The sequence below is a fragment of the Amblyomma maculatum genome, chromosome 2 (genome assembly GCF_055883805.1).
Source record: "Amblyomma maculatum isolate TAMU_Amacu chromosome 2, ASM5588380v1, whole genome shotgun sequence".
NCBI lineage: Eukaryota > Metazoa > Arthropoda > Arachnida > Ixodida > Ixodidae > Amblyomma > Amblyomma maculatum.
In genome coordinates, this window is record NC_139345.1 from 48,485,265 (window position 1) to 48,510,331 (window position 25,067).

Below are 25,067 nucleotides of genomic sequence, written 5' to 3' on the forward strand. Positions count from 1 at the left end.
TGCATACACTGTTAGTCTTGGGGGGGGGGGGGGGGGTGCTTGGTTTAACCTTGGTCTTGTTTCAAGGTCATTGAGTTCCAGCCAGGCAAAACCAAAACTGTGCTATTATATAAAAGACATTAGTATACACCATGTGCATGTAGTTGTGCACCTCCACAAAGAACGCCTTTACAGGAAATGGGTCTTACACTGTAACAATTTATTAACAAAAGATTTTATATGTCCCGACCTAATTCCACTCTTTCACATGTGTACTGAATGCCCCTACAGTGAAGACCACTGCAACGAATGTGCCTATGCAATGAAGGAATTGAGGTGTCTGTGTCACTTGATTTGTTGCTTATAACGAATGCACATGGCAATGTCGCCATAGCCTTCCGCAGCCACTACTCAGCTGTGGTGCACATGTGGAGCGCTGGTTGACACCACATCATAGACTGTACGGGAGAACTTGAAACCTGCAGTAGCTGTGGCAGCCATCACACCGATGCCGTGAAAAAAAAAAAAAAAAAGAATGAGCAATGAGCTGTGCAGCTAAACATCTTTATGAAAGATACTAATGTTGCCTCACAATAAAAGAGCAAAAAATGGCACAATGATCTCCTTGCTCTCCTCTTAGTGGCTGTTCTAAGTTGTAGGTTGTAGTGAACGTTCTATCAAATGACATGTCCAGAAGAAAATGAGCAACTTCCTCAAAGAAGGATTTCTCCATTTCACATTAGATTGTCTTTTTTTTCTGAATGGCCTTCTCAGTATTGCATGTGATGCGGTGTGCGACCTTTACAACAAAATCACCCGATAAGGCAGAGTCGCACTGTGACAGCGCAGTGGCGATGTCAACAAACATTTGCCAACCAAACCACCTGCAAGTTTCCTAACTTACTTGCTCCTCAACAACATGTCGCACCGCAGGAAAGGTCAGGGAACAAGACAGGTTGTTGCAGTGTTGCCTAGGTGCGACAGCTTTTGGCAACAAAGGCAAGGGACAGACAGTTATCACTATATCTAGACTTTGGTATATACTCGGCAACAGTTAGCATTATCTTAAATAGCCAAATTTGCTCTCTACAAGTAGGGCTGCTGAGTGTTGCCGGGCATCTGCACCATCACTAGGCAGACCGGGTCACACCGGTGTTTCTTGGTCATTGTACTTGCATCCTGCGTTGTAAGCAATGGTCAATTTCAGCCCGTTATAACAAAAACTGTACTCAGTGGCTGTTTGCATTTACTATTGTATTCACTAAACCTTATCAGTTCACTCTCCACAATCGCCAAATCTGATCTCACGAAAGCTGTGCCTCAGTGCGATGCAAACTAAATCCCACGCACAATTTTACAACCTCATTCATTGTCGAAGCTAATTAGACTTAAGGAAAGCCTCCTGCACTATTTGCTTTTTCAGAGCCCCGTATTATGGCTTCAGAATTTGGTTGATATTGCGACAAAGTGAGCACACCTCCTGACATTGGCACCATAATGAGCACTGCTGGAGATCAAATTGCTTACAGCTGTTAGTGGGCGATAGTGGCGCATTTCTGAATAGTTGTGTTAACAAGATGTGACAGGATTCTCAAAACGGCCCTACCATTGGGTTGTCGGGCAGCATTGACCTTTGTCCGCAGTGTGACGCGGCCTTTAAGAGGAGTGTATGCATTACACAAATACATCCATTGTTCAAGGTTTACAGTTTTTGATGTACCCAGAAAATAGTGAAAGTGTGAAGCAGACAGACTTTTGAAGATGTTTGAGTTGTCCAGCCCAGGTTCAAGGCAGCAAAATATTTACTTCAGTGGAATGTTTGCGGGTCCTATGAATTTCGCTCGGGTGGGGCTTGACTGTAGCTGTAAAAGGAAGTGCTGGTGATTTTCATTTGTTTAAAAGTGCAGTGATTTCTGTTCATTTGAGAAGATTGGGAAATCAGCCATGCAATCTTCTTGGCATTTCATGCAGCGCGTTGAAATCTTGCTACACGAGTTCATTTGTTTATGTGGTACAAGGCTGTCTGCTGTTAAATTGAATACAAGCATGCTCATTTAATGAGTACAGCTTTATTGAGCGGGCTTTAAATAACTACGATTGTGCATCCATTGCTTCCTATTTTTAGCCAGCAAAAGACCAGCCACTCATGAGTGTACGGGAGCACCAGTGTTTGCCATTGCCTCCCTGAGTGGATGGAAATGCGCTCTGTGTAGGCATGAGCGAGGCGGAAGTGACACGGCAGGAGATGGTGAGCCTGCTGTGCATGGGGGACCGGACGCATTCCCAGCTGATGGACCTGCTGCCCGAGAAGTGTGGCACCAGCGCCCACAGCCGGGACTTCGAGGCCTTCCTTGAGGACGTGTGTACTGGTCTTCACACTCCCTTATCTCCTATGCCTTTTAGTGCATGAGCGCTATTATATCCGCATTCTCTTGAGAGCCAGATGTCTGAAGCTGATTCGATCTTTGTGACCTGCTAAAATGAAATGGTTTTGAACCCGGGATGGCGTGATCAGTTTCGCTTGCCACTGCACTGGAGCACTATGCTCTTGCCGCAGCAAGTCACCCTCTATGGTTCACTGCCATTGTCTCGTGCTGCGCATTTGTACTATTTTGTCATCTTCAATTTTCATCTTTGCGCAGTGGATCCAGAACACACTACTATCTCATCACCCTCTTAAAGGGCCACTGTCCTGGAAAGGACCGTTGAAGCGAAGGAGCCCAGTGTTTCGATCAAGTACCGGAGATAGTCCGTGCAAAATGCTACAGTGACACGTGTGCCACAAAGCAACGAAAATACAAATCAAAGCTCTCTCATGCTCTCCTTCGGGAAGCCAGCTTTCCCGTTCCCTGCGCTGGCCCGTCGAGCCGCAGCTATGACATATTTGTCGAGAACGACGTCCATTGGTCCATCTCGCTGTCTGAGGGTGAAGGATGGGTGTCTGCCACTCGCTGCGCGCTTTTCCTTCGCCGCGGCCAGACTGAATCTAGCGGCGCGCGCTCCCTCGCCAGTTTTTTTTTTTTTTTTTTTTTTCGCGCACTCGGAGTGTCACGCCCCACCTCCTGCCAAACGCAGAGGAGGAAGGGGAATTTGTCTTGCGGAGGCTAGACGACCTCGGGCAGGAGAGTGAAAAACTTTTGCGAGGGAACGGAAGGAGAGAAGCACGACAGAATCGGGTGATTGCAGTGGCTGTAACTGCGTTATTAGTTACTCTTTCCAAAAACATTTTGCGGCCTTGCGTTCTGGGGGCAAAGTCTCACAGTCACCGGGGAAGAAAATATTTTCGACCAGAGGGTGGACAGTGGACCTTTGAGGGGGCTTTATGCAGTCCCAAAATTTTGTGCTGTGCTACCACTAAGTTTCCCGCTCTCAAATTCCTCCAATCTTTGCCTGAAGCCTAATGTTGATAATGTTGAAACCCTAGCCTCGAACCGAAAACAAAAAGAACGGTGGTGTGCTGGCTGGCACATATTTTTTTGTATTTGGCCAATTTAGCTGAATAGCTGCAGTTTGTTTCTTCTCAGCAAACCTGCCCAGCTTCCTGTCATCTGCTCCTTGTTCTCCAGGTGTCTTTTTTTTTTTTTTTTTTTTATTTATTTATTGGTGCATGCCTGATGAGATGGCAGGCATATTTTCAAGTTCTTTAAAGGTGTAATATGTGTCTGCCTGTGGCCTCATGTGCAGGACATTATGGAATAAGCCTCCGGTGGTCCTTTGTTATTTGCTTTGTTAAAAAAGTGGCGGTTTGAAGCGCCATGCATGTGCTGACCTTTGTGCCTACTTTGTTGCTTCGTCTCTGTGCTGTGTAAGGTTGGCGCACATGTTGAAAGAACCCTGGGAGGTCGAAAATAAACCAGAGCTCTCAACTGAAGCATACCTTTGTAGATGCCCGTGTGTGTGCAGCTTTAGTGTGGTAAACCTTGCAAACCAAACAAGCGAATTCTTGAATATTACAAACAATGTGACAATGGTTGGTTGCTTTTACTCATTCTCTTTGTAAGAAATAGGTGCTCAGTATTAACAGGGTCATGCTTGTGCTTCTGGCAGGGGAGGTTTCGTAGCAAATCACAAACGACGGCAGAACTGCAAAGCGCAATGTTTGTTGACTGCGTAATGCTCATAAAGGAATCAAGAAAGAGCAAGAAAAAGAAAAAATGGAAGAAAGAGTTTTCTGTTGCATTTAGCTCTGTCAAAGACAAGCACGGCATGTAATGTGTGGATATATCACCTTCTGTGCATTCCCTCCTCTGGACAGAAAAGTGTACAGGTAGGGAATGTAACTACTTACAGATATGGGGCTTGAGCGGGCTATCGACGAGGGTGGAACTCTTCAGTGCTGTGATATATTGCATCATGTGCCTTTGTGTCTGCTTGAGGTAAGCACGATGTAGGCAGTAGACAGGCCTAGACTTCAGTGTCGTGTGCACGAGGCATCGCAAAATGCATTTTATTTGCCTGCGGGGTTGATAATGATGAGAGAGTGCAATAAGCAGCACGATGAGGAAGATAGAAAAAAAATTTTCAGGATGTAACCACTGCATAATACAAGGTTCAGCAATAGCTGTTTTTATTTTTTTATCTTCTATTATCTTGTTTTATCTTGTCTTATGTTTTAACCAGCTTTATGGTGGCTGTTTGCTCTTCTCTACCTGCGTTCAGGTGGCACTGTATAAGCAGCCCAACTTTGAAGCTGGCGGCAACCTGCTGCAGGGCATGTATGTGCCCCGGAGTTCAGTGTGGGAGCGCGAGTATGACCCTGTGCATGTTCTGCTGCGTGCTGTGCACCGGAAGGACTACCAGGCTTCTATGGACCGATACACTCTGTTGTGAGTGTCTTTGTGTACTGTCACGTTGGGGCACTTCTCAACATTTTCACTTTGTGGGCAAGGTTTAAAGTTTGTTTCCAGTGAAAAAGAAGCCTCCATTCTCTCTCCAATTTATCTGGCATATTGTTAGTCTGGCACATTGTTTATGTTCAGCGTTGACGGCCTTGGTATTGTTTTTCAGCATGCGGCAATCTGGCCGTTTGAAGGGGAGTGCGACACCATGGCCCCCCTTCAGAATGCCCCGCAACGTGCACCCTGAGCTGCTGGATCCTCGCCAGCTGCTTCAGTGCAAGACCATGCAGGCTGCCTTGTTTGTCATCCTCTACAAGGTCAGTCGGGAATGGGACTTTCCTCTTCACGTGCCCTCCTTTTCTCCCCATTACCTTGAGCATACTGTTACTGTCGTTGGCAGCCGTTGCTGCTTTTGCAAAATTATATTCTCTTGCCAACTTTTCTGAGCCAGCCTGGTCTATGCAGTGTTAGACTCTTGCCAACTTTTCTGAGCCAGCCTGGTCTATGCAGTGTTAGACACATTGTTTTGTTTTTTTTTTCACTTCGGTTATTTCATGGTGCTTGCCTTCCAAAGAAAAAAGTATTTAGGGCAACATAGCTCTGACATCAATGTCGGTAGTGCACCTTGTGGGGGTTCTCATAGGAGGGACCTCCCGAAACCTGTATAACTCCTTGCGTTGATGTTAGAACACAAGCCACAACAGGTTGCGTTTGAAGCGAACATACTTAACTGTGGCATCATTGTCACGGTTCGGGTTTTGACTGACAGCACTCAGAGCTTTGCTACATGTACAGTTTGGTGGAGCTGCCATTTCTGTTATTGATTCAACTTGCTTGACCAGAAAATGGCTGCATCAAAGTACAGAAATGAGTAAATGCTGATGTCACTGCCTTCAGAACTGGCTGTTGCACTTTTTGGGGATCAGGTCAGTTTCATGCTTGTGTAGTTTACAGGGTTCCCATTGCTTGGGGGGGGTACCATTTCCATCTCTAATGAACATTTGGAAGTGCTGAACTTTTGGTTTTCCTTCATTGTTATTTTTGCCTCACATAGTTGCCAGACTTTTTATTTTCTTTTCATTGACTGTACACTTTGTGAAGTCGTGACAAGTGTCACTGCGAAGCTGCTGGCATGGAATGTGCATTACTGGGTATCCAGTTCAACCTCTCTTATTGTCATTTTAACTCAGCTGGTGGCTTTATACTGCTTTATTATTTGCTGTCTCTAGATATTGCTTGTGTCAAATCAAATCGTATTGCTCACCAAACTCTTAAACTAAAGAAAATATGTCACCTGTAGTACATTTCTGCATACCTGCATAGTATACTTTTTGTTTAAGTGAACTTGGTTATGAAGAATTGCCGGATAAGCAAAAAAAATGTGAGCACAGGGGGTGGTTTTTCATAGACTTAATGTGAAAGCGTTTTTTTTTTTTTTTTTTTTTTTTTTCAGACAAGTTTGTTCGTTCCTTGTTTAAGGCAGAATCCATGAATACTCTTGAGCCAAACAGGAAAGTAAAAACAAAAAAAAAAGAAAATAAATATGCAGCATGCATAACATATTCTTTCATGGCAGAGAGATCTGGTATAGCCAAATATTGGAAATATTGGATGGAAAGACAACGTGGTGCAGTGGTTCTTGAAGCTGGTGAAGGCTGTTCTGCGGGAGAAGCAAGATAAGAGAGAGATTAAAGAGCCCAGTTGTGATTTCTGCTTTTTCATCTTCAGGAGATGAAGAAAAAAAAAAAAGCAAGAACGTTTCGAGATCGTTACAGAAGAGACCTTGATTTTCATAAGATGCCTTTTTAAGTAACGGTTGAGTTCAACCTGCATTTGATAAAGTCTTGCCCCTTGCGCAAACATTGAATATAGTTGGATTCTACCTTGCAACGAAGGGGTTTTAGATTACTCTACTTCAAGTTGCATGCAATGACAGGTGGCGCTGAACTCCCCACTAGAAATGTTTTGCACTTGACCTACTTTCGGCGATGTGCTACGTTTGTGACTTCTTTCTTAACCAGTCACTGAGGGACCCGGAAGTTCCAGAGCAGGTGGTAGCTCTGACTGTCTACCTCCTAGAGATGGCTCTCCAGTTTCACCCACACTCGGTCTCTCCAAAGGTGAGTGCCTCCTCTCCTAGTCCTGCGTGAGAAGGGAAGCCTGCTTTGCGTGTTCTTACACCGCACTCCCAAGGAAGCAGTCTTCTGTTTGTGTCACTGTGGGCTGCTACTTGTGCAGCATTTTTCACTCGCTTAACTCACATAACCATTTTAGGCCCAAATAAGCATTAAGCTATGAAAACGTAGAGAAATACATTTATATGTGCCTGTTATAAAAGCCAGGAAGGAAAAACAAAATTGGTGGTGTAATCCATGCTATGCCTAGATTATTCCACTGCAGGAATAATCTAGGCGTATCGCAATTCATTGTCACAATTAAAACAAAAATGCGGTGTGCATTCCGTATGCAAGAAGGCGTAACTTGTCGATTAAGTTGCCAACCATGTCGTCAGGGCATATGCGCTATCACCTGTCCCAAACTAACAATCTTGTGTCGTCGCGATGTCATTGTTGGATGTATTAAATAATATTGTTCACAGTGAGTGTACCTTCATCTGACGGTATTTTTAAGTCGCTGCAATACCACACGAGCAATTTGTATAACTACAGTGATAGTTGCTAGTGCAGTTCTTGACAATTTGTCTTGGTGGACGGAAATGTGGCGTACAATAGGAGGTAACAATATAGCCATTAAATGCATTCCTGGATTATAAAAAGAAAAGCCTGTTGTGAAACATGGGCCCAGGAAAGAAACCCCCACACTGAATCAAAGTGCTTGTTAGAGCCACCTGTCCTGTTGGAAGTACATGGGGCTGACCAATATGGCGGCATTACTCACTTTCCAATGGATCTAATTACGTACTGTTGCTTCTCGCCAGGATGAGCTCACGTCGGTGCCGGAGGTGACAGACCTGTGTCTCTCGGAATGGTTCCCAGAGACCTGTGTAGTGCAGAATATGCTGCGCACAATCAAGACGGTGTTGCTCCCAGCGGGCACAGCACTGGTTCCATCGGGTGTTGAGGACATGGAAGTGGACCAGGAGCCCAGTGATTTGCTAGAGGAAGGCGAGGATGGCTTCAGTTTTCGTTTCTCATTGAGCAGTGGCAGCTTTCCTGAGCTCACTGCTGGCACAGTGCCTGCGGAAGGCACTGGTAAGTGTCATCCTTGTCATTATCATGCTTATTTCGACATAGATGCTAGTGCTGCGCTTTTTACAACCGTTGCAAAGCAGTAACTTGTGCACAGTTGAATTCCCTGCTGTCAGGCAGTCTGATTGGCTGCTTCGTTGGTATGTACAAAAATATATATATAAGAATTCATAAGCAACTTTTCGTGTGAGAGCAGTGCAATCTGGTCACTAAAGGAGTGGAAACTCTGGATGCTCACTAGAGGTGAGAGAGGCATTTTCAGAATTCCTGGCAACTATATTTTGAAGGCACCTTTGAGGCTTGAGAAGCAAGCCTAAAGCAAGCCTAGTCATGGGACTGGAGCCTACCTACAATGGACCTTGTGCTTGGCACATGACGGCCTGAGTTGCTTACGTACCATAAACCCAACACAACACAGCACAACACTTAAGCACAGTGGTTGCATTTTGATGAAGGTGAAATAATGAGGACCATTCATGCACTGTGAAATGTTGGTTCTCATTAAAAGAACCCTTTGCAGGTTGAAACTATTTGAAAGCTATCAGCTCATGTGCAGGATTGGAATATTAAACCTTGTATACCAGTTATGGTTAATCTGTTTTTCAGTTCATTAATTTGATTGTAAAAAAAAAAAAAGAAAAGTTGCAGGAGCTGCTTGCATTGTGGCAAATATATATTTTTGAAAGAATTGGCAGTGGTTGCCTGCGTTTGAGATGAGGACAGAGCAACAATCACCATTTTTCACATTTATATCAACACCTTATTGCACGCACACTGTTGGGAGCATTTAAGCAGAACTGCTGCAAAATCCTGATGTCCCTGGCATCTCCTTCATGGCGCAATATGGGAATGGCAGAGCCCCCTTCCTCCCTTGGTTGCCTGGATCGGACGTGCAACCATGCTTCACTGTACAAACACTGAGCAGTACAGGCTGAGCATGCGATTTTCATGCCATGAAAGAATTGAGGAATCTTGCAGCCGGAAGTGAGGGAAACATGCAGTGGCACCGATCAGCTTCCAAAGTGGCGAAATGGCTCACAGTTGGGCTTGCTTGGCTGGCTAAGGTGCCCATAAAACCTTTTGTCATCGCAGTAAGCTGGTGCAAAGTTCAGAAAAGCAAACGGACATTTTTTGGAGACGGGCCTGTTCATTTTTTTGTTAAGGCTCGTCATTGCACGCATGTCGAAGGTGCATGGGCAAATCTGCAACATGCAGTTCAGCCTTCACTGAGGGCTGTTACAACGGTCACTTGCTGTGCCTGGTCATTCCTAGACACGGCTTCCCTTCCTGTTTAGGTTCACCGGTGCGTGACTCTTAGGGTGTGAATTAGAGATTGTTTGATGCAGTAATCTCGCGCGGGCTGCATTGACTGCCAGATTTTTGAATTAGTGAGCTTTTGTTGTGAGCCTCAGCGGAGGAGGCTGCAGTTAGTGAATTTACATTGCTGGCGTGCCATTGCCTTCAGTAGTTGCTGCATTTATCCCCGCAGCCTGTGCATCTATTGAGTGTATCTTTGCAGCAGGTGCCAGCACACCCCAGCTGCCGCCGTCGGGCCAGCAGCTAGCTCTTCCTTCCTCTGCACCGGCACCAGATGCAGGGGCACTGGTTCCTGTAAACCCTGAGGCTGGCACCATTGTGCCAGCTTTCTACTCTCCACCACCACCACCACCCTTCTACCTACCCTTGGCCGGCCCATCACACCCGGCAACACCAGCTCTGCCAGCCCCTAGTAGTACTAGCACTGCTCTAGTGCCCAGTGGCGGCACCAGTACAGCCGTGGTACCAGTGGCTGGTGAGGACAAGCGCACACTCCTTACTATCCCTTTAAGGATCAGAATCTTTTTGGTAATTGATAAAGAAAGCTTGTCAGAGTGGTGCAATTGCATTGCTGTTAAGGGGGGGCCTGATGGCAAGGCACTTAATATTAGTAGTAGTTGATTTTAATGCAGATCTTGCCGATGATTGCTGTCTGACCTTTCTCCATACTCACTACAACAATGCATCTGGTCTCGCTGTACACTCATTGGCTCAAAATCTGGCATTAGCGAGTTTGGGTAGTGTAGGTTTTCTTCCCTTGGCCACATAGTACCGTGATGCTGTGTCATTTGGCCAGCCTCACGAAAGCCTTGTGGTTGCACGTTGCTTTCTCGTTGCTGCATCACTGAACAGCGACGTTGCTATCTTGCAGACCAACGTGAGGGCACTGCTGGTGGCGCCCTCGTGCCGTCTATGGCATCTGCAGTCCCGACAGCATCCGGAGCAGCACCTGGCACTGCGCCGAGCAATTCGCTTGTCCGCCGCGGCGTTGGTAGGTCTCAGGGTGGCATAGCTGGCCCCAGTGGGGCCCTTGTTCCAATGAGGATATCAGCGGGACCACGGGCACGTTGGCCTTCCCCGTTCTTTCCTTTTGGAGGGGCAAGTACTGGTGCGGCTGGAAGCAGTTCGGTGGGTGCCCTGGTGCCTCTGGGGCGGGGCCTGGCCCAGTTTAGCCGGCGGCTCCGCTACCATGCCCTTCGAAACAGGGTTGCCGGGAGCAGCAGCGGCAGTGGCCAGCCTCAGCTTCCCTGTAGCAAGCCTTGCCAAGAGCTGGAGAGCAGCACTGTCTTCAAGGTAGGGAAGCCTAGCATTCCCTTTGTCTTTTTCGGCTTGCAAAGTAGAATAGTCATGGTCCAGGGTTCAGATTATTTAGGCAACTGCAACAGTAAAACTTTATGTTGCCTGTTTTTTTTTGCTTGCAGTGATTGATGTGTAAGTAGACATATATTACCATTTGTAATTTGCCTGCATTTTTAAATAATTTGTGGATAATTGTCTCTCCTCACGTCATTTTGTTCTGTTTCAAACTCTCATTGTTGCCTCAATTCTTACACATCAGGATCCATAATAATGTTGCAGAGGTGAGCAGCAGTTATATGTAGTGGTTTTGGTATGCCTTATTTGACTTCTACGCCAGTCGTGTCATCACTGCTACAGTGCAGATATTGAAAATGTAATCTGAACTGTGTGGGAAAAAGAAAAAGGTTTAACGATGGATCACTTGCTGTGTAGGAGCAGATTTCATGTGAGGACTCATGTTGCGGATCTCTTACACATTCAAGAGCACACGACAGAAATTCCATGTTGGTGCTTCTCTAAAGGGCCTCGGAAATGGTGTTATAGGTTGGCTGTAAAATGCTAGCATTACATTGAGTACTCGCATTACACTGGGTGTTCATAGCGCTTACAGGACCTCAAAAGCAAGCTACCAATTTATGTAATTTTTTAAAAACTACCACTTTTGTGCCATATTTTGAAACATCATGCCGTTGTAAGACTGGAAGTCCAGCTCTGCAAACGTCTACAAAAGTTTTTGTTGAAGCTCGGTGTCAGTGAGGAGACTGTAATGGCAAAGGTTATAGACGGAGAAGAGATGCAGCAGTCGTGCAAGTAGGCAAATGCTGGAAAGTGAGGAACCGAGCTAGTATGAGTGCCGTCATGGCAGTTGTAAGTGCACAGTGTTCTGTATTTATGGGTGAAGCATTGGCCTTACTCATGACCTCAATTTTTATGGTCCTTTTTGGTGTTTGATTAGAAAGGCAGAGGGTCATTTTTAGTCGCCATTATCTCTGGTGTTGCACAAGCTGGATAGAAAATTTTTATGGAAAGTGATGGCTGATCCAGCATTTGTCAATATTCTAGCTTTCTTTACCCCCCCCCCTTCATGACTGTTTCTGGGGTGCACTTTAATGAAACTGGCCTAAACGTAATGTAAACTGAAAATCTCCGTCGACTTACTTGAAATTGTTCTGAGATAAGGGGATGATGCCGTGGCTAGTCCAGTGGAAAGTTTGAACAATGCAATTATTCAAGGTGTCGCGTTAGTAATCTTAAGCAGCGGCGTCAAGTAGTAATAAGAATAACCTTTCTTGTATAACACCAGATTGCACTGAGCTCCTGTCTGTGAACAACTACGTATTACAAGAGGCTTGCACGTGCAAAGTGAATACATTTGAATGCAAAGTGAATACAAATAATAAAAATTCGTTGCATATCGAATATTTTTTAGCGACTTGAAAATTTGCACAGATAGTTTGCGATAAAGAGATAGCCTTTCTCCACAAAGCACAACTACGAAAAGAAACAGATATAATACAAAAAAAAGATGTTCACCTGTTATTAGCATAATTGTTACCTTTAAGGGCTAGCAGGCATTAAATAAGCAAGCAGGATTTATGCTGTCATACCTTGTTTGCAATTTTGAGAATGACAGCTGTCAGTAAAAAAGTTAATGGAAGAGAGAGTTTACTGCTTTGCTGGAGGAGAGTGGTGTTAGCAGTCGGCTAGTGGTGAGGCAAGGCACTGGCAAAACTTAACAAGATGGCTTGCAGAACATAAAGAAGAGCAGCAACACTAGCAGGGCCATTCTTTCCATGCTCCCTCACACTGCCTGAGCACAAAGCATTGGCGGTGCAATGCTGCCCAAAACGCAGCATTCACAACATGTAGCCTGCTTTGCTCTCGCATATCAGTTTTACTTTACGGACTGTTTTATCAATTTTACAGACTGCAAGCCTCGTGATGGGCTTCAGACACTGAAGAATTGTCACTAACTGCAAAGGCACACCTTGCTCTCGCATATCAGTTTTACTTTACGCACTATTTTATTAATTTTACAGACTGCAAACCTCAGGATGGGCTTCAGACACCCAAGCATTGTCACTAACTGCAAATCATGAAGAGTCAACCACACCGTTATATTGCCCGAGCACGCGTGTCCTACATTTTATGCAGTGTTCTTGTACAGTAAAAGCTCGTTAATTCAAATTCCACGGGGCCGCCAGGCCAGTTCGAATTAACCAAAATTCGAACTAATGAAAGTGAGCAAAAATGAAGGCGTTTGATGCCCGGAGGGCACGAAAAACATTTATTTAGCAAAAAAGTCTGTTATCATCTTCTGGTTCTTCTCTCTGAGGGCTACCGTACTCACTCGGTCTTCTATCATGCGAATGCGACGCAGGGAGTCTTCTTCCCCCTCTTCAAAGCTGAAGAAAAGGCGTGCGACATTCAGCGCTCCCATAAATTCTGCCGCGTATGGACGCACGGGCTCTTGCTCCTCGTCGTCGTCCTCGTCTTCTGCCTCTTCTGGGACAGACTGCTCCCCAACAATTTCAGCGACAATGTCCTCATCACTTAGGGCACCGCACACTGCTGCATCGCTGTCTACTCCAACGTAATCATCAAAACTGACGTCCTGCAGCACAGCACGCACAGCCGCAGGCAGAGGCTCCGGACTCCCATCGTCGCCACTTTCTTTCATACTTCCGGCAGCAAAGCCACAGTGGTGGAAGCAGTTTGCAATTGTGGACGGCGTGACCTGCTCCCATGCACGCACCAACATGTGCATTGCTGTGAGCAATGTGATGGTGCTGGTCTTCTGGTTTCCAGTGCACAAAGTCATGCGCTCGATCATGTGGCGCCTATAGAAACATTTGATGTTTCTGATCACCCCCTGATCCATCGGCTGCAAGGCCGCAGTCGTGTTGGCGGGCAAAAAGACGAGCCTTGTGGCTTTCAGCTCGGCGTCGACTTTGTGTGCCGAGCAGTTATCCACAATGAGGAGAACTTGACGCTTCCCTGGCTCCATCCTCCGATCGAATTTCAAGAGCCATTTTTTAAACAATTCGCCCGTCATCCACGCCTTGCTGTTGGCTGAGTATTCCGTCGGCAGCGTCCTAATGTTCTTGAAACATCTAGGCTTATGTGCCTTGCCGACAACAAAAAGAGGGACCTTCTCCGTCCCGGTCATATTAGCGGCGACCAGAACAGTAATCCGCTCTTTGCTTCGCTTGCCGCCAGCGCAGCTGTCCCCTTTAAATGTTACTGTTCTGTCGGGCTGGAGCTTATAAAACAAAGCCGTCTCATCAGCATTGAATATATCATGTGCCGAGTAGCTTTCTAAGTACTGCTGCAGAGCACCGCTTCGCCACGTGGCACAAGTTTCTGCATCCACTTCTTTGGCTTCTCCAGACAACACCCGGAAGACAAGATTATGTCTGTCTCTAAAGCGGTGAAACCATCCTTCGGAGGCGACAAAATCTTCCACATTCAAGCGCAGGGCGAAATCGGCCGCCTTCGCCATGATAATTAGGCCGCTCAGTGGAATGTCAGCGCTTCTCATTTCTTTCACCCACGTGATCACAGCGGTCTCAATTTCCGGATACTTGGCTAACCGAAGCCTTTTTCTGTTGCTGGCGAAATCTTCGGCTTCATAGGCATCCTCAATGGCCTTCCTATTTCGGACGTACGTCGACAACGTGCTTGGTGGAATCCCGTGCTTTTTCGCGATTTCCACTTTGCTGGCCTTCCGTTCATCCACCTCGCGTAAAATAGCCACTTTCTCCTTCACCGTCTTGGCACAGTATTTCCCACGCGAACACATCTCGCGGACACAAGCTCACAACAAGCGGCGTGCAAAACGAGGGCTCACGAAATGCAACACGAAACCGTGGTCGATAACACTAAAACGTCGTTCCTCGAAGGAGTCGCGGCAGGAAAGACTGTTTAGTACTTGCTCCAGCACCCTAGCGGCGCCCCGATGGTTGTGCCATCTGTCGTTCTGCCGTGAAAGCTTCCAACGATGGTTTTTAACAGCGCCGCTTGGCGGCGCGCAGTTCGAATTATGGGTGGCGGCGCCAATTTTTGAGTGAATTAACGAGCTGTTACGCGCATAGACTTCTATGCACTGCGGACCAGACCACGATGACTATTTCGAATTAACGAGTTGTGAATTAACGAGCTTTCACTGTATGTGCACACATTCAGCCCAATGTTTTTGTCATTTGTTTTTTTTTTTTTTTTTTTTTGATATATATACTGCTGTGATGCAAGATGCACAGTTTTGAGGGGCTGAAGAAATTTCAAAATGATCTAAGTGATAACAGCAAAACAATTGTAGCAGTGCACGTGGATCACTTACATGCACTGGCCTCCACAGTCTGGGTTGCTTATGTGAGCGTGAGTATGGTCATCTAAAACGAGGTGACCAGTGCCAGTCAGGCTCACATTCAGTTGTTGACTGCATCATGGATCTACTCACTGATACGCTATGCGGCAGCGACGGCTCTTGGTTGGTTTGGTCTGTTTTTTTTTTTTTTTTTTTTTTATGGGACTTAGCGTTCCAAAGCGACTTAGGCTATGAGAGACTTGTAGTGGAAGGACTTTGGAAATATGGACTACCTAGGGTTCTTTCAAGGGGGGACATGGGTCTTAAAATTGGTATTGTTATTTATTACCCAAATTTTATGAAACCTCACAGAATTGTTCAGTTTTTTCTACTGATTTCAAAAATGCAAACATTTCTCTTCTAGGGCAATTAGTTCCAAAGGTATTAGAAAATTATTGTATTGTCTGCTTAAACAATAGGAAAAAAAATGCTCATCAGAAATTAATTTTTAATATACAGATAGGTACTATAAAGTGTAAGGAGTGCAATGTTGGAAGCAGTTTTGTAATTGAGCTAATAATAGAGATTTAGCAGCCCACTGAACTTCGCACTCACAAGCATGGCAACTGTGTAAGGATTTCAAGTTAAGATATAAAAGTTTTACAAGTGAAAATAAAAAAATGTGCTTCCAACATTGCATTCCTTATACTTTATAGTATCTACCTGTATATTAAAAATTAATTTCTAATGAGCATTTTTTCCTCTATTGTTTGAGCAGACAATAGCAATAATTCTCTAATACCTTTAGAACTAATTGCCCCAGAAGAGAAATTTTTGCATATTTGAAATCAGCAGAAAAAACTGAACATTTCTGTGAGGTTTCATCACATTTGGGCAGTAAATAATAAAGTTAGTTTTAAGACCCATGTCCCCCCTTAACGTGCACAGACATCACACAGCACACGAACACCTTGCTTTTCGCCTCCATCGAAAAATGGCCATGGTGGCCAGGATTCGATTTTGTACCCTCGGGCGCAGTAGTTGAGCGCCCTAACACTGCATTACCATGGCGGGTAAAGCTCTCGATTGGCAGCAGTGCATTACCGCACAGTCTCACTGCATACTGGAAGGTTTTTCTTTTGAGGAAGAATCAAGATAAGTCTTTGTGGCAAGTGCAGGATACTGCTGCTTTTGCAGTCTTTTGCTGGCAGTTTAGATCAATTAGAAATTAGGAATTTCTGAATTTTTAGGAGGTTTGCAAATCATACTTTCACTGTTCAGACTGTCCTCAAATCGTTTGAATTGTGAAAATACAGTACAAATTGAATTGAATAGCCATACTATACAGGGACAATTAAATGTTTAGAATGTTTGCGTAACAATGGTTACCCTGTGCAGCAGCACTCGTGAAACGTCTGCATAGCACTGTCAAAGAAAGAAAAGAAAAGTAAAAACTATTTAATACCTTTGGCCAGGAAACGCCCCCACTACATAGCCTCCATACGCCTTTGGCTTAATGGTGCTGACATAGCTTTCTTGCTGGTGTGGAAAAGTCAGGGCACCTTCGCTCATGCACCCAGTGTAAAGAGCTCACCTTGTGTGGGCCTCGCATGCTGTATGTTCTTTCTGGTCATATTTGTGGTGTTTGAAAAATTTTGAATCTTATCATGGTGCAGAGATGGCTAGATGTTGGGAGTTGCATGCGTATCGCCTTTGGCAGGCGGAAGTATACATGGTGCACCTGCTTGTGGAGTTGGTAACAGCTTATGCTGTGGAATGAGATGGGCAGCTGAGCACCATTGGAATGCTCAGAATAGGTGGGAAGGCGAAAATTGTACGTGGACTCTCGTTACTGCACAACCTTTTGCACAAATTCCAACCAGCCATTCTCTGCATATCCTATTCTTGGGAAAGCTGCGCGGCTTCTCCTGCTGCACTATGCTCAATACTGTGCCGGCCTCTGATAACCCACATCATTCTTGCGTTGCGTAGCACCAAGTAGCCAGCACATCCCAAGCACTTAGACTGCCAACCCAGACTTGGGATGCAAACTCTCTGATTACTTTGAACTCTCCTGATTTGGCCTCCTGGTGTATCCATGCAAACTTTTACAAGTGCGTTAGAAGGGCTCTTTTTAATCGAAACTCTGCATCATTCAAACAGACTGTATTGATATTGTTAAAGGTCTGATTATGGAGTTTTGACCAAATTGTTGTCATTAAATTTCAAATTGATAAATCAACAGACTAACCTAGGGATTAGGTGAAGTGTAGTATGTGCAGTGGAAAATTGTGTCATGAGCTGTGGAAAAGTTCAGAGTGCAGATCCTAACAGGTGTAATTTCAGTGTTGAATTAGTGCATAGTTTGATTATACTGCATTTTTGTGTGCCCAATCATTGGCACTAGTATCAAAGGATTTCGTTTGGCACACCTAGTAGTTACAGCAGTTGCTGAGATCAGTCACTGCCATTCCAGACTACACTTAGCAACATCTTTTTCTGGTCACAACAGCAGGAGCTGCAGAGCCGAAGGACACCCTGTTTTCCTACACAGCAGGACATAGTTCCTATTTGCAGTTTATTAGTTTTCTTCTAAAGCATACTGTGTGGTTAATGTCCATTATTTAATTCATACTTCTAACACAACTGACAACTTTTAAGACTCAAAGTCAAGGAACAAAACAGCTTTCTTGATTGCAACAAATTTCTTAGGTTACACCAGGTAGCCAGGGGCTCCATTGTGAACAAACTACATATATCTGATAAATGACAAGATTACAGATGCTCCGGCCCTGTAGGCTTCCCTCAATTGCCAAGAGAAGCTATCACTGAGAATCGAAAGGACCAGAATAGGACTAAAATTTTGAAGAGTAAGTCTGAAATAAATAAAATGGCCGCTCGAATTTTCTAGGAAAGGTGATGCTTGCTACTGCCCTTGTACACTAGTAGGTCCACCTAACACACCTCACAAGTTACATTTGATAGTACTATGCAGCAGGTTGAGTTCTAGTGCTCAGGGCACCAGCCCGAGTGCTAAACCTGTATGTACCGAACCTCCGTGCACCGAATTCCTTGATATTTTGGAGTTTCTCATTCCTCAACAGTGGTCCCATTGAAGTATGTGTATTTTTTGTGAACTCCGTGTGATAAAGGTGTCGTGAAAGTTCGCCTAGTCGCAACAAAGTTTGCAGTGTTGACTGGTATCCATAGCTAGGTCTTTGTTAGTTTAAATTTTGTATTTCGAAGCAAAAGTTTGATAATGATAAAACAGTGATGACAGTGAGCAAAGATGGTTTGCACTGACACAGCATGCTGCGTGCTCTAGTGCCATTAGCACCACTCTGTGGTAAACTGTAGTCCCCACAGCTTTTGCTTCTGCACTAATGCAAGAAATTGGGACAACAGGGTGCAGCAAAGAATATGGGACGAACAGTGCATGTCTATCATCTCCACTCAGTTATTCGTGCGACTCTAGCGCTGACCATTGAGACGTGCTGAGAGCTGGTATGACAAAAAGTTCTGGCAACATGAGTCGAGATGGGACTTTATTTCTTGGGGCTTCGATGCCTGCCAGACCAAGAGAAAGGAAGAGGCAAGCAGTTTTGGCCCCTCCCCCATCTGTCCCCACCTCAGACATAGAGGCATGATGCGAACTGCGGTGAAGATCATGGTTGTTGCTGCTAAAGTCATGTTATCAATCATCTATGTCATCGATGCTGTATTACCTCTGTTCTCAACATGGTGGAATTGCGAGGCCAGTTCACTTCACAGGTTCGCGTCTGCTCGAGAAGAGTGTAGTGCCGATAGCTGAGCTCTGCTGTATGTCACCCTCTGTGCTTTGGCTCTGACATAGGTAACTGTATAGTTAACTGTATAGTAATCCCTGGAATGCGAAGCAGTTTGCCTCTGCGTTGCAGTTCGTTGACGTGTGCTCATCGTGTGCAGGCACTACCTCCACTGGAGCCTCCATCAGTGACTGAAGTGAATGAGAGCTTGGTGTCCCTGCTTCTCAAGCTGCACTCCAAGTTGTCTGGTCAACTGGACTCGTACCGTCTGCCCGACAAGGAGCAAGCTGGGCCTACACCCGATCAGCTGGAGCAGAACCGGGTGGGGGATGGCCCACACTTTGTGGGCCTGCTGCTAGACAAGCTGGTGCGACTGACACGCACAGCTGAGCGGGAGTCGCCAGTCGAGGAGCAGCGCCGCCAGATCTGGCCACCCCAGGCGAGCGATGGCGAGGGCAGCTCGTCAGTCCCAAGCACATCAGCTGCAGCACGAGAAGCCAGCGACCGTGAGGAGAGGTATTGACTCTTCACTGTCACATCATGCTCATCTGTCTTGCTGGTACTGCAAAGTTTGGGAGCTGGTACTATTGCTTTGTCTGCTTTCAGGTTGTTAAGGCCACCCTCTCCCTCTCTGGGCTCTAGCTATTGCTTGAATTGTTTGAAATTATATAGGTTTAAAAATCTTGGCAGTACAAAACAGCTGCAACAAATGTGATGCTTTTTTGTTGATCTTGGATGTCGGGCTGTGTAGTGGAGCCTTCCATTTCTTCAGGTGCTTTGCTGGCCTGCAGTTTGAGCATGCAAATTCTTAACATGTTTCCAACCGCAACTTTGCTGCAGGCGACGCCGAGCCAAGGAGAGGCAGGTGAAGCTCATGGCCGAGTTTGCCAACCGACAAAAGTCTTTCCTCAAGAAGGCAATGGAGATTGGTGAGGCCTCCCCCCCGTCTCCCCCATAAGTGACCTATCAATGACAAAAATTGTTCGTGTACTGCTGCGGATCTGTAAGGCGTGGCAAAGCAACGCAAAAGTACATGGCTGCGTTGCTGTCATCACAGAGCATTGTGTTGAGGCTCACAGGGCTTGCATGCCACCAGCACCCTTTGCACATGCCTGTCCTTTCTTCACTTGCTCCACTTCCCCATGACGTGCCTCTTGGCATTTGCGGCAGCCACTGATGGGGCGCGTCACCATAGCTGCACATGTGCTCAGGCTAGTGCAATGAGCAGTGGAGCTTGTTGGAACTTATGAGATTTTAAAATTAAATCAGCCCTTAAATTATCCAAAAATGAATCAAATTGGAAACAGCAAGTGCCAAGCATAGCTCTGTTGGATGCAAATTGGGATGTGCAAACCTCATACACTGCTTGGTACCGTGCACTAGAGATTTAATTAAGTGGTTGATATTTACTGCGTGGGGAGCTTGGACATGTGTATTCTGAACACCACAGGTTGCTATAATTATGGAGAGTGCCAATTCAGGCTGCAGTCTAACCTCGTTACAACGAAGTAGTAGGGGGCGTGAAAACTTGTTCGTTATATGCGATATTCGATATAAAAGTGTGCGCCCAAATTCCTGTAAATAAGTTTGCCAATAAAACGAAACAAACTGCGCACTAATATGGACAACATAAAGGTGCGAAAACACACAATTTTTTAATTAAAAGCTTGGTATAAGCAAGAAACCTTGCTTTTCATTATTTGTTGGCGAGTAAAAATGAATACTAAGAAGTGATGTTGCCTCCGCGCACAGTTTGCGCAACAGAGCCAACGGACTCGGGGAGCTTAGCACGTCCGCATGGATCGGTCGTAGTGGCAGAGGCACGGCAGGGGCTCACGCCATGACGAGGCAGTGGTGATGACATGCCAGTCATGCCTGTCAGCCGTTGTATGGTCGGACTCGAGCAGTGGCGGCGGCGACGTTCGAGTTCGGCCATGGTCGTTCATGACCTCCAAGATCACTGCGCATGGAGGTGTAATCTCGGAGGCCATGGACCTTTGGTGCTAGTTTTTGTCGCTGCTGCTAGATGACTCAACACGCGGACGCACAGGCGATACACTTGGTGGCGCTGCTAGAGTCTGGCCATGGCCGTTCATGACCTCTGAGATCGCGCGCCGAAGTGTGATCGCTAAAGCCATAAGCCGTTGGCAGTAGTTTTTGTTGCCGCCACTAAATGACGTGGCAGTGAACGCGCAGGCGATTTAAACACACTTCTGCAGTGAGTGATTCGATTGATTGAAAAATTGCATTTCCTGATGTTTTTATGGCTCCTATCACATTTTTTGTCGTTTTAATGCAAAAAACTGTTTCATTATAACCAATCTAACATTAAATTTTGAAATTTTTTTTTTTATACTGAAAGAACTTCCATAAAAATAAGCCATAGACCACACAAATTTCGATTCTAGTTCATTTTATCCGATAATTCACTATATTCGTGTTCGTTATAGCGCGGTACAACTATAGTTGGTCTTAGATAGTTCATTGTGATACTGTAATTAAGTGCGCACAAAACAAAATAAAGCAAAAAATTAGAGGTCATTGCAGAAATTGCATAGGGAGAATGCAAAAGCATTATCGCTGTGCGGCTTTTTTGTAATTCTGACTCTTTTTAGTATGTAGTATGTTTCTTTTTTATGCTATTTTATTTACTTTTGTTTGATATTTTAGGGTTTTTTTGCTTTTTATTTTATAATTTTTATTTACCACTATCATTAATCATCATAATGATTATTTTGTTATCAATAATAATAATAATTACTATAATCACAAATTATCGCTATTTTTTTACATTGGCTACTAAAGCTTTTTCAATATTGATTGGTTCACAGGAAAGGAAATGCACAGTATATATCACACTTCTGTGTGGACACCTGAACTTTGCCATAAGGGAAAGTCAATACTGCGCTGTAGTTGTGGTAATCATAGCATGTTCACAGCAGCCATTGGTGACCAATAGGTTTGGCGGCTGCTTACTGGCAAAGCACGCTTTTGCATGACGATGCTTGAATCATTGCGGAGTTTTATGGAGGACATGCATTATGAAGTGCTAGGTTTTCGACCATAATAACTCTATTGCTTCCTAGCTCACCACCCCTTTGGGTCTGCTTTAAGTGTAGATAGCACTCAGTGATAAAAAAAAAAAAAGGAGAGCTAACATGTAGGAATGCTTCTGCTTGAGCTGATCATTGAGTTTAGGAAAGCTGGTGTTTCAAAACACTGCAATAACCGGTCTCTGTCTTTGGTATATTTTTTTTGCTTATGATCTAGTCTTTTGTGAACTCCTCATAACTGCTCAAATGCTGTAAGTACGCTACCTTGATTTTCTGGTGCTAAAGCTGGTGCATGTTTGCGAGGTTTGAAAAGGACTACGAGAGAAAGCCAGACCTTAAATCAGGCTTGCATTTCATTCATTAATCCTCCCTGTAGGCTCCAGGCTACGTAAATTTTCACAGCTGAGGTTTATTGTTTTGCATGCAATTTCAAAAGGCTCATAGTTCTGAAAAGATTCCTCGTTGCAAGTGAAGACTTGTTGCTGCACATTTGATCTAATGCATGTATGTAATATACTACATACACGGTATATTCTTTTTCACACAATCCCTGCAGAAATAGAGAAGCAGGACATCACTGAACCGTCAGCAGAGCCTGAGCCAGTGGTGTCCGTGGCCAAGGAGTACGAGTGCGTCATCTGCAGCCAGACATCTCCATCCACGGTAGCACGGCCGGTTGGCATGGTGGTGCTCCTGCAATCCACCAGCGGTGAGTGCCGCCTCTGGTGCTGCAGCGATTTTGTAGCCGATTTTGGCACTTGCTTTCATCACGAGCCATGTACTAACTAGCCTGTTAATCCAAGGCTAAACATGGCAGCACGGTTATTATGGCTATAAGACAGTAATATCTTCTCTTGGAGTGTTTTACTGGCGACACTGTGTCACAATGCAGCTTTTACAGTTGATTCCTGTGGCAACAAACTTTTCTGGGACCTGGGAAAAATTATGCTGATGCGCGAAATTTGTTTGCATGAAATAAGATTAAAACTGTTGGCAAGCAGGACTAAATAGATTATGAACAATGTTTACTTTTAGCTAACGTTGTTGTTAGATGCATGGACATACTGCTTGATGCTGCATGGACTTGCTTTCTGGCCTGCATGCGTGCAGCGGTGGCTCTCGATGGAAGCATCGCATTTCTGATACACATTACTTACCTTCCATCATGTTGAGTTTCATAATACTGACCTCGGTGAATTTATGGATAATTACTGAAGGGTTATCGGCTTGATTAGGGAGGGATCAATCATATTTGCATTATATGCATCTTGAACATTTTTTGTCAAAGGAAACAGGGTAGAAAATGAGCCTCCCCCCCCCCCCCCCCCCCTGCGGTATAGTATTGAACATGCTCTGGGTGTGGTGTGCCTTTTTCTAGTGCTGGGGCACATGCGGGAAGAGGAGGAGGCCGACCGCAAGCTGCCTTGTTCAGATGAAGAGCGCCTTCCGCTGCTCCGGGATGCCAGTCGCTCGGCATACATGAAGCAACGTCTTGAGACTTTCACCTTGCACTTTGATGATGTGAGTTTGCGTTGTACTTCTTTATCGCAAGTAGTTCCTGAAAGCAGTACATGGGCTTCAAAAATGTTGGCGCTTTCTGTGCATAATAGTGAAACTAAAGCCGCGCAGCTCGAAGTACGGCGGATTACTTGGCACTGTTGAGAGCACTGTTTAACGACAACCCGAGGAATGTACCTAGGGCCTCAGTTACTGCATGCACTCGAGTAAGGGTCGCACCCCCAACTTTGCAGCTGGTAATTCGAAAAAAAAAAAAAAAAAAGTGATTCAACAGAACTGTTTCATGTGACCATAATTCTGGCTTTACTAGGTGTAACTTGTTATTTACTTCATTGCCACATGTTCCGTAAGTTAAAAGTTAAATTGGTTCACAGGAAGGGAAAGGCGCAGTAACTGTCACACTTGCTCTGTGGACACCCGAACCGCGCCGTAAGGGACGGGAGGAAGGCGGGAATGAAAGTGGAAAGAGAGAAAGAGGAGCCGTAGTGGAGGGCTACGGAGTAATTTCGACCACCTGGGGATCTTTAACGTGCGCTGACATCGCAAAGCACACGGACGCCACTTCGTTTCGCCTCCATCGAAACGCAGCCGCCGCGGTCGGGTTCGAACCCGGGAACTCCGGCACAGTAGTCGGGCGTCGCCATGTGAAATTTTTGCTTTCTGTATTTGAGCATTACAGACAGCTGTGGCGCATATGTAAGCCCACTTTTACCGCTGATTCTAATGTGACTTGGCACCCAGCAGAATGTAATGTTAAGTGTTTTTGCCATTACTGTGTATCGGGTTGTGTCCCCTACTAAAGGTTCCGTTGCATTTTTGGGATATAGTGATGTGAGTACGCTGAGGGAGTCTGTATAAATGATATTGTTTTCACTGTTGTTGGTGACTATTTTTGACTGCTAGGGATATATACCAGTGTAGCATTTGGCGGTAAATACTGAGGCACACTGAGGCAACCTTACTATTTTTTTCCCATTTGTCTTCTATCACAGCACTGCAACATGAAGTGTTTGGAAACCATCTGCATAAAATGATGTGTGAAAACTGATTTTCTCATTAGCGCCAAGGACACTTGTGTAATGTTTTCATGCGGTGTTGTACTTGGCGAAAGTATGTTAATGTGAGGTCACATACAGCAGGGAGGTTTTACCAAGGTGGCAGTGGGTCAGGTCTGTGCGCAATATCAGGCAGTGTATCCAGTATATTGAGTACAGAAACTACTGCATACTAATGCAATAAATAATTATGTGATGCGATGCACACACTACTACATCTGCATTTGCACTTTATGATAACTTTTGAGAAGAAAAAAAGGTACTTCAGACTAGGTCACATGACACTGATCAGCCCTCAGTTGGTTTCAACGGGGTAGGACGTTCCCTCCTTTTTAAAACCTTGGTTGCCTTTCAGTAGGACGCCTGATGCAAACAGATCGGACTAAGTTGTTTTCATTCATTTTTGCACTGTGCGCTCTTTTGACAGAAAGCGACACGAAAAAGAGGCAAGACACAGACAAAGTGTTCTGTTTGTCTTTTCTCTCTTTTTGTCATCATTTGTCACACATTAAGAAATGTTGGTACTAGTTTGTAAAAGTGTGGATGCTATTTGAAACTGCTTGTTCACTCAGAAGTATCTTTCTTTCACCTAATTATGACAGGAAAAAGTTTAGTGGACACTTTAAGCTCCACCTTTAAGGGTGTGAAGCGAGTGGGGTCTTTAACGCGGTTAAATTAAAATTACTGTGAACTAAGCATTCTAAAGAT

The 25,067-nt window shown here is 45.0% G+C and overlaps 1 protein-coding gene across 5 annotated transcripts in view; it reads left to right on the top strand.

The window, feature by feature from the left end:
* The window catches only part of Ubr3 (Ubr3 ubiquitin ligase), an 82,358-nt gene that overhangs the window by 33,696 nt on the left and 23,595 nt on the right, over positions 1 to 25,067 (top strand). For 2 of the 5 annotated variants that reach the window (XM_084594061.1, XM_084594063.1), the window contains 11 exons: positions 2,193 to 2,338; positions 4,639 to 4,805; positions 4,987 to 5,134; positions 6,839 to 6,937; positions 7,756 to 8,029; positions 9,546 to 9,818; positions 10,215 to 10,636; positions 18,894 to 19,249; positions 19,574 to 19,662; positions 22,343 to 22,495; positions 23,165 to 23,307. In XM_084594061.1, the coding sequence (XP_084450187.1) occupies positions 2,193 to 2,338; positions 4,639 to 4,805; positions 4,987 to 5,134; positions 6,839 to 6,937; positions 7,756 to 8,029; positions 9,546 to 9,818; positions 10,215 to 10,636; positions 18,894 to 19,249; positions 19,574 to 19,662; positions 22,343 to 22,495; positions 23,165 to 23,307 (2,270 nt within the window). The remainder of the gene's footprint in view (positions 1 to 2,192; positions 2,339 to 4,638; positions 4,806 to 4,986; positions 5,135 to 6,838; positions 6,938 to 7,755; positions 8,030 to 9,545; positions 9,819 to 10,214; positions 10,637 to 18,893; positions 19,250 to 19,573; positions 19,663 to 22,342; positions 22,496 to 23,164; positions 23,308 to 25,067) is intronic. The other 3 variants (XM_084594062.1, XM_084594064.1, XM_084594065.1) reach the window with 2 other exon arrangements.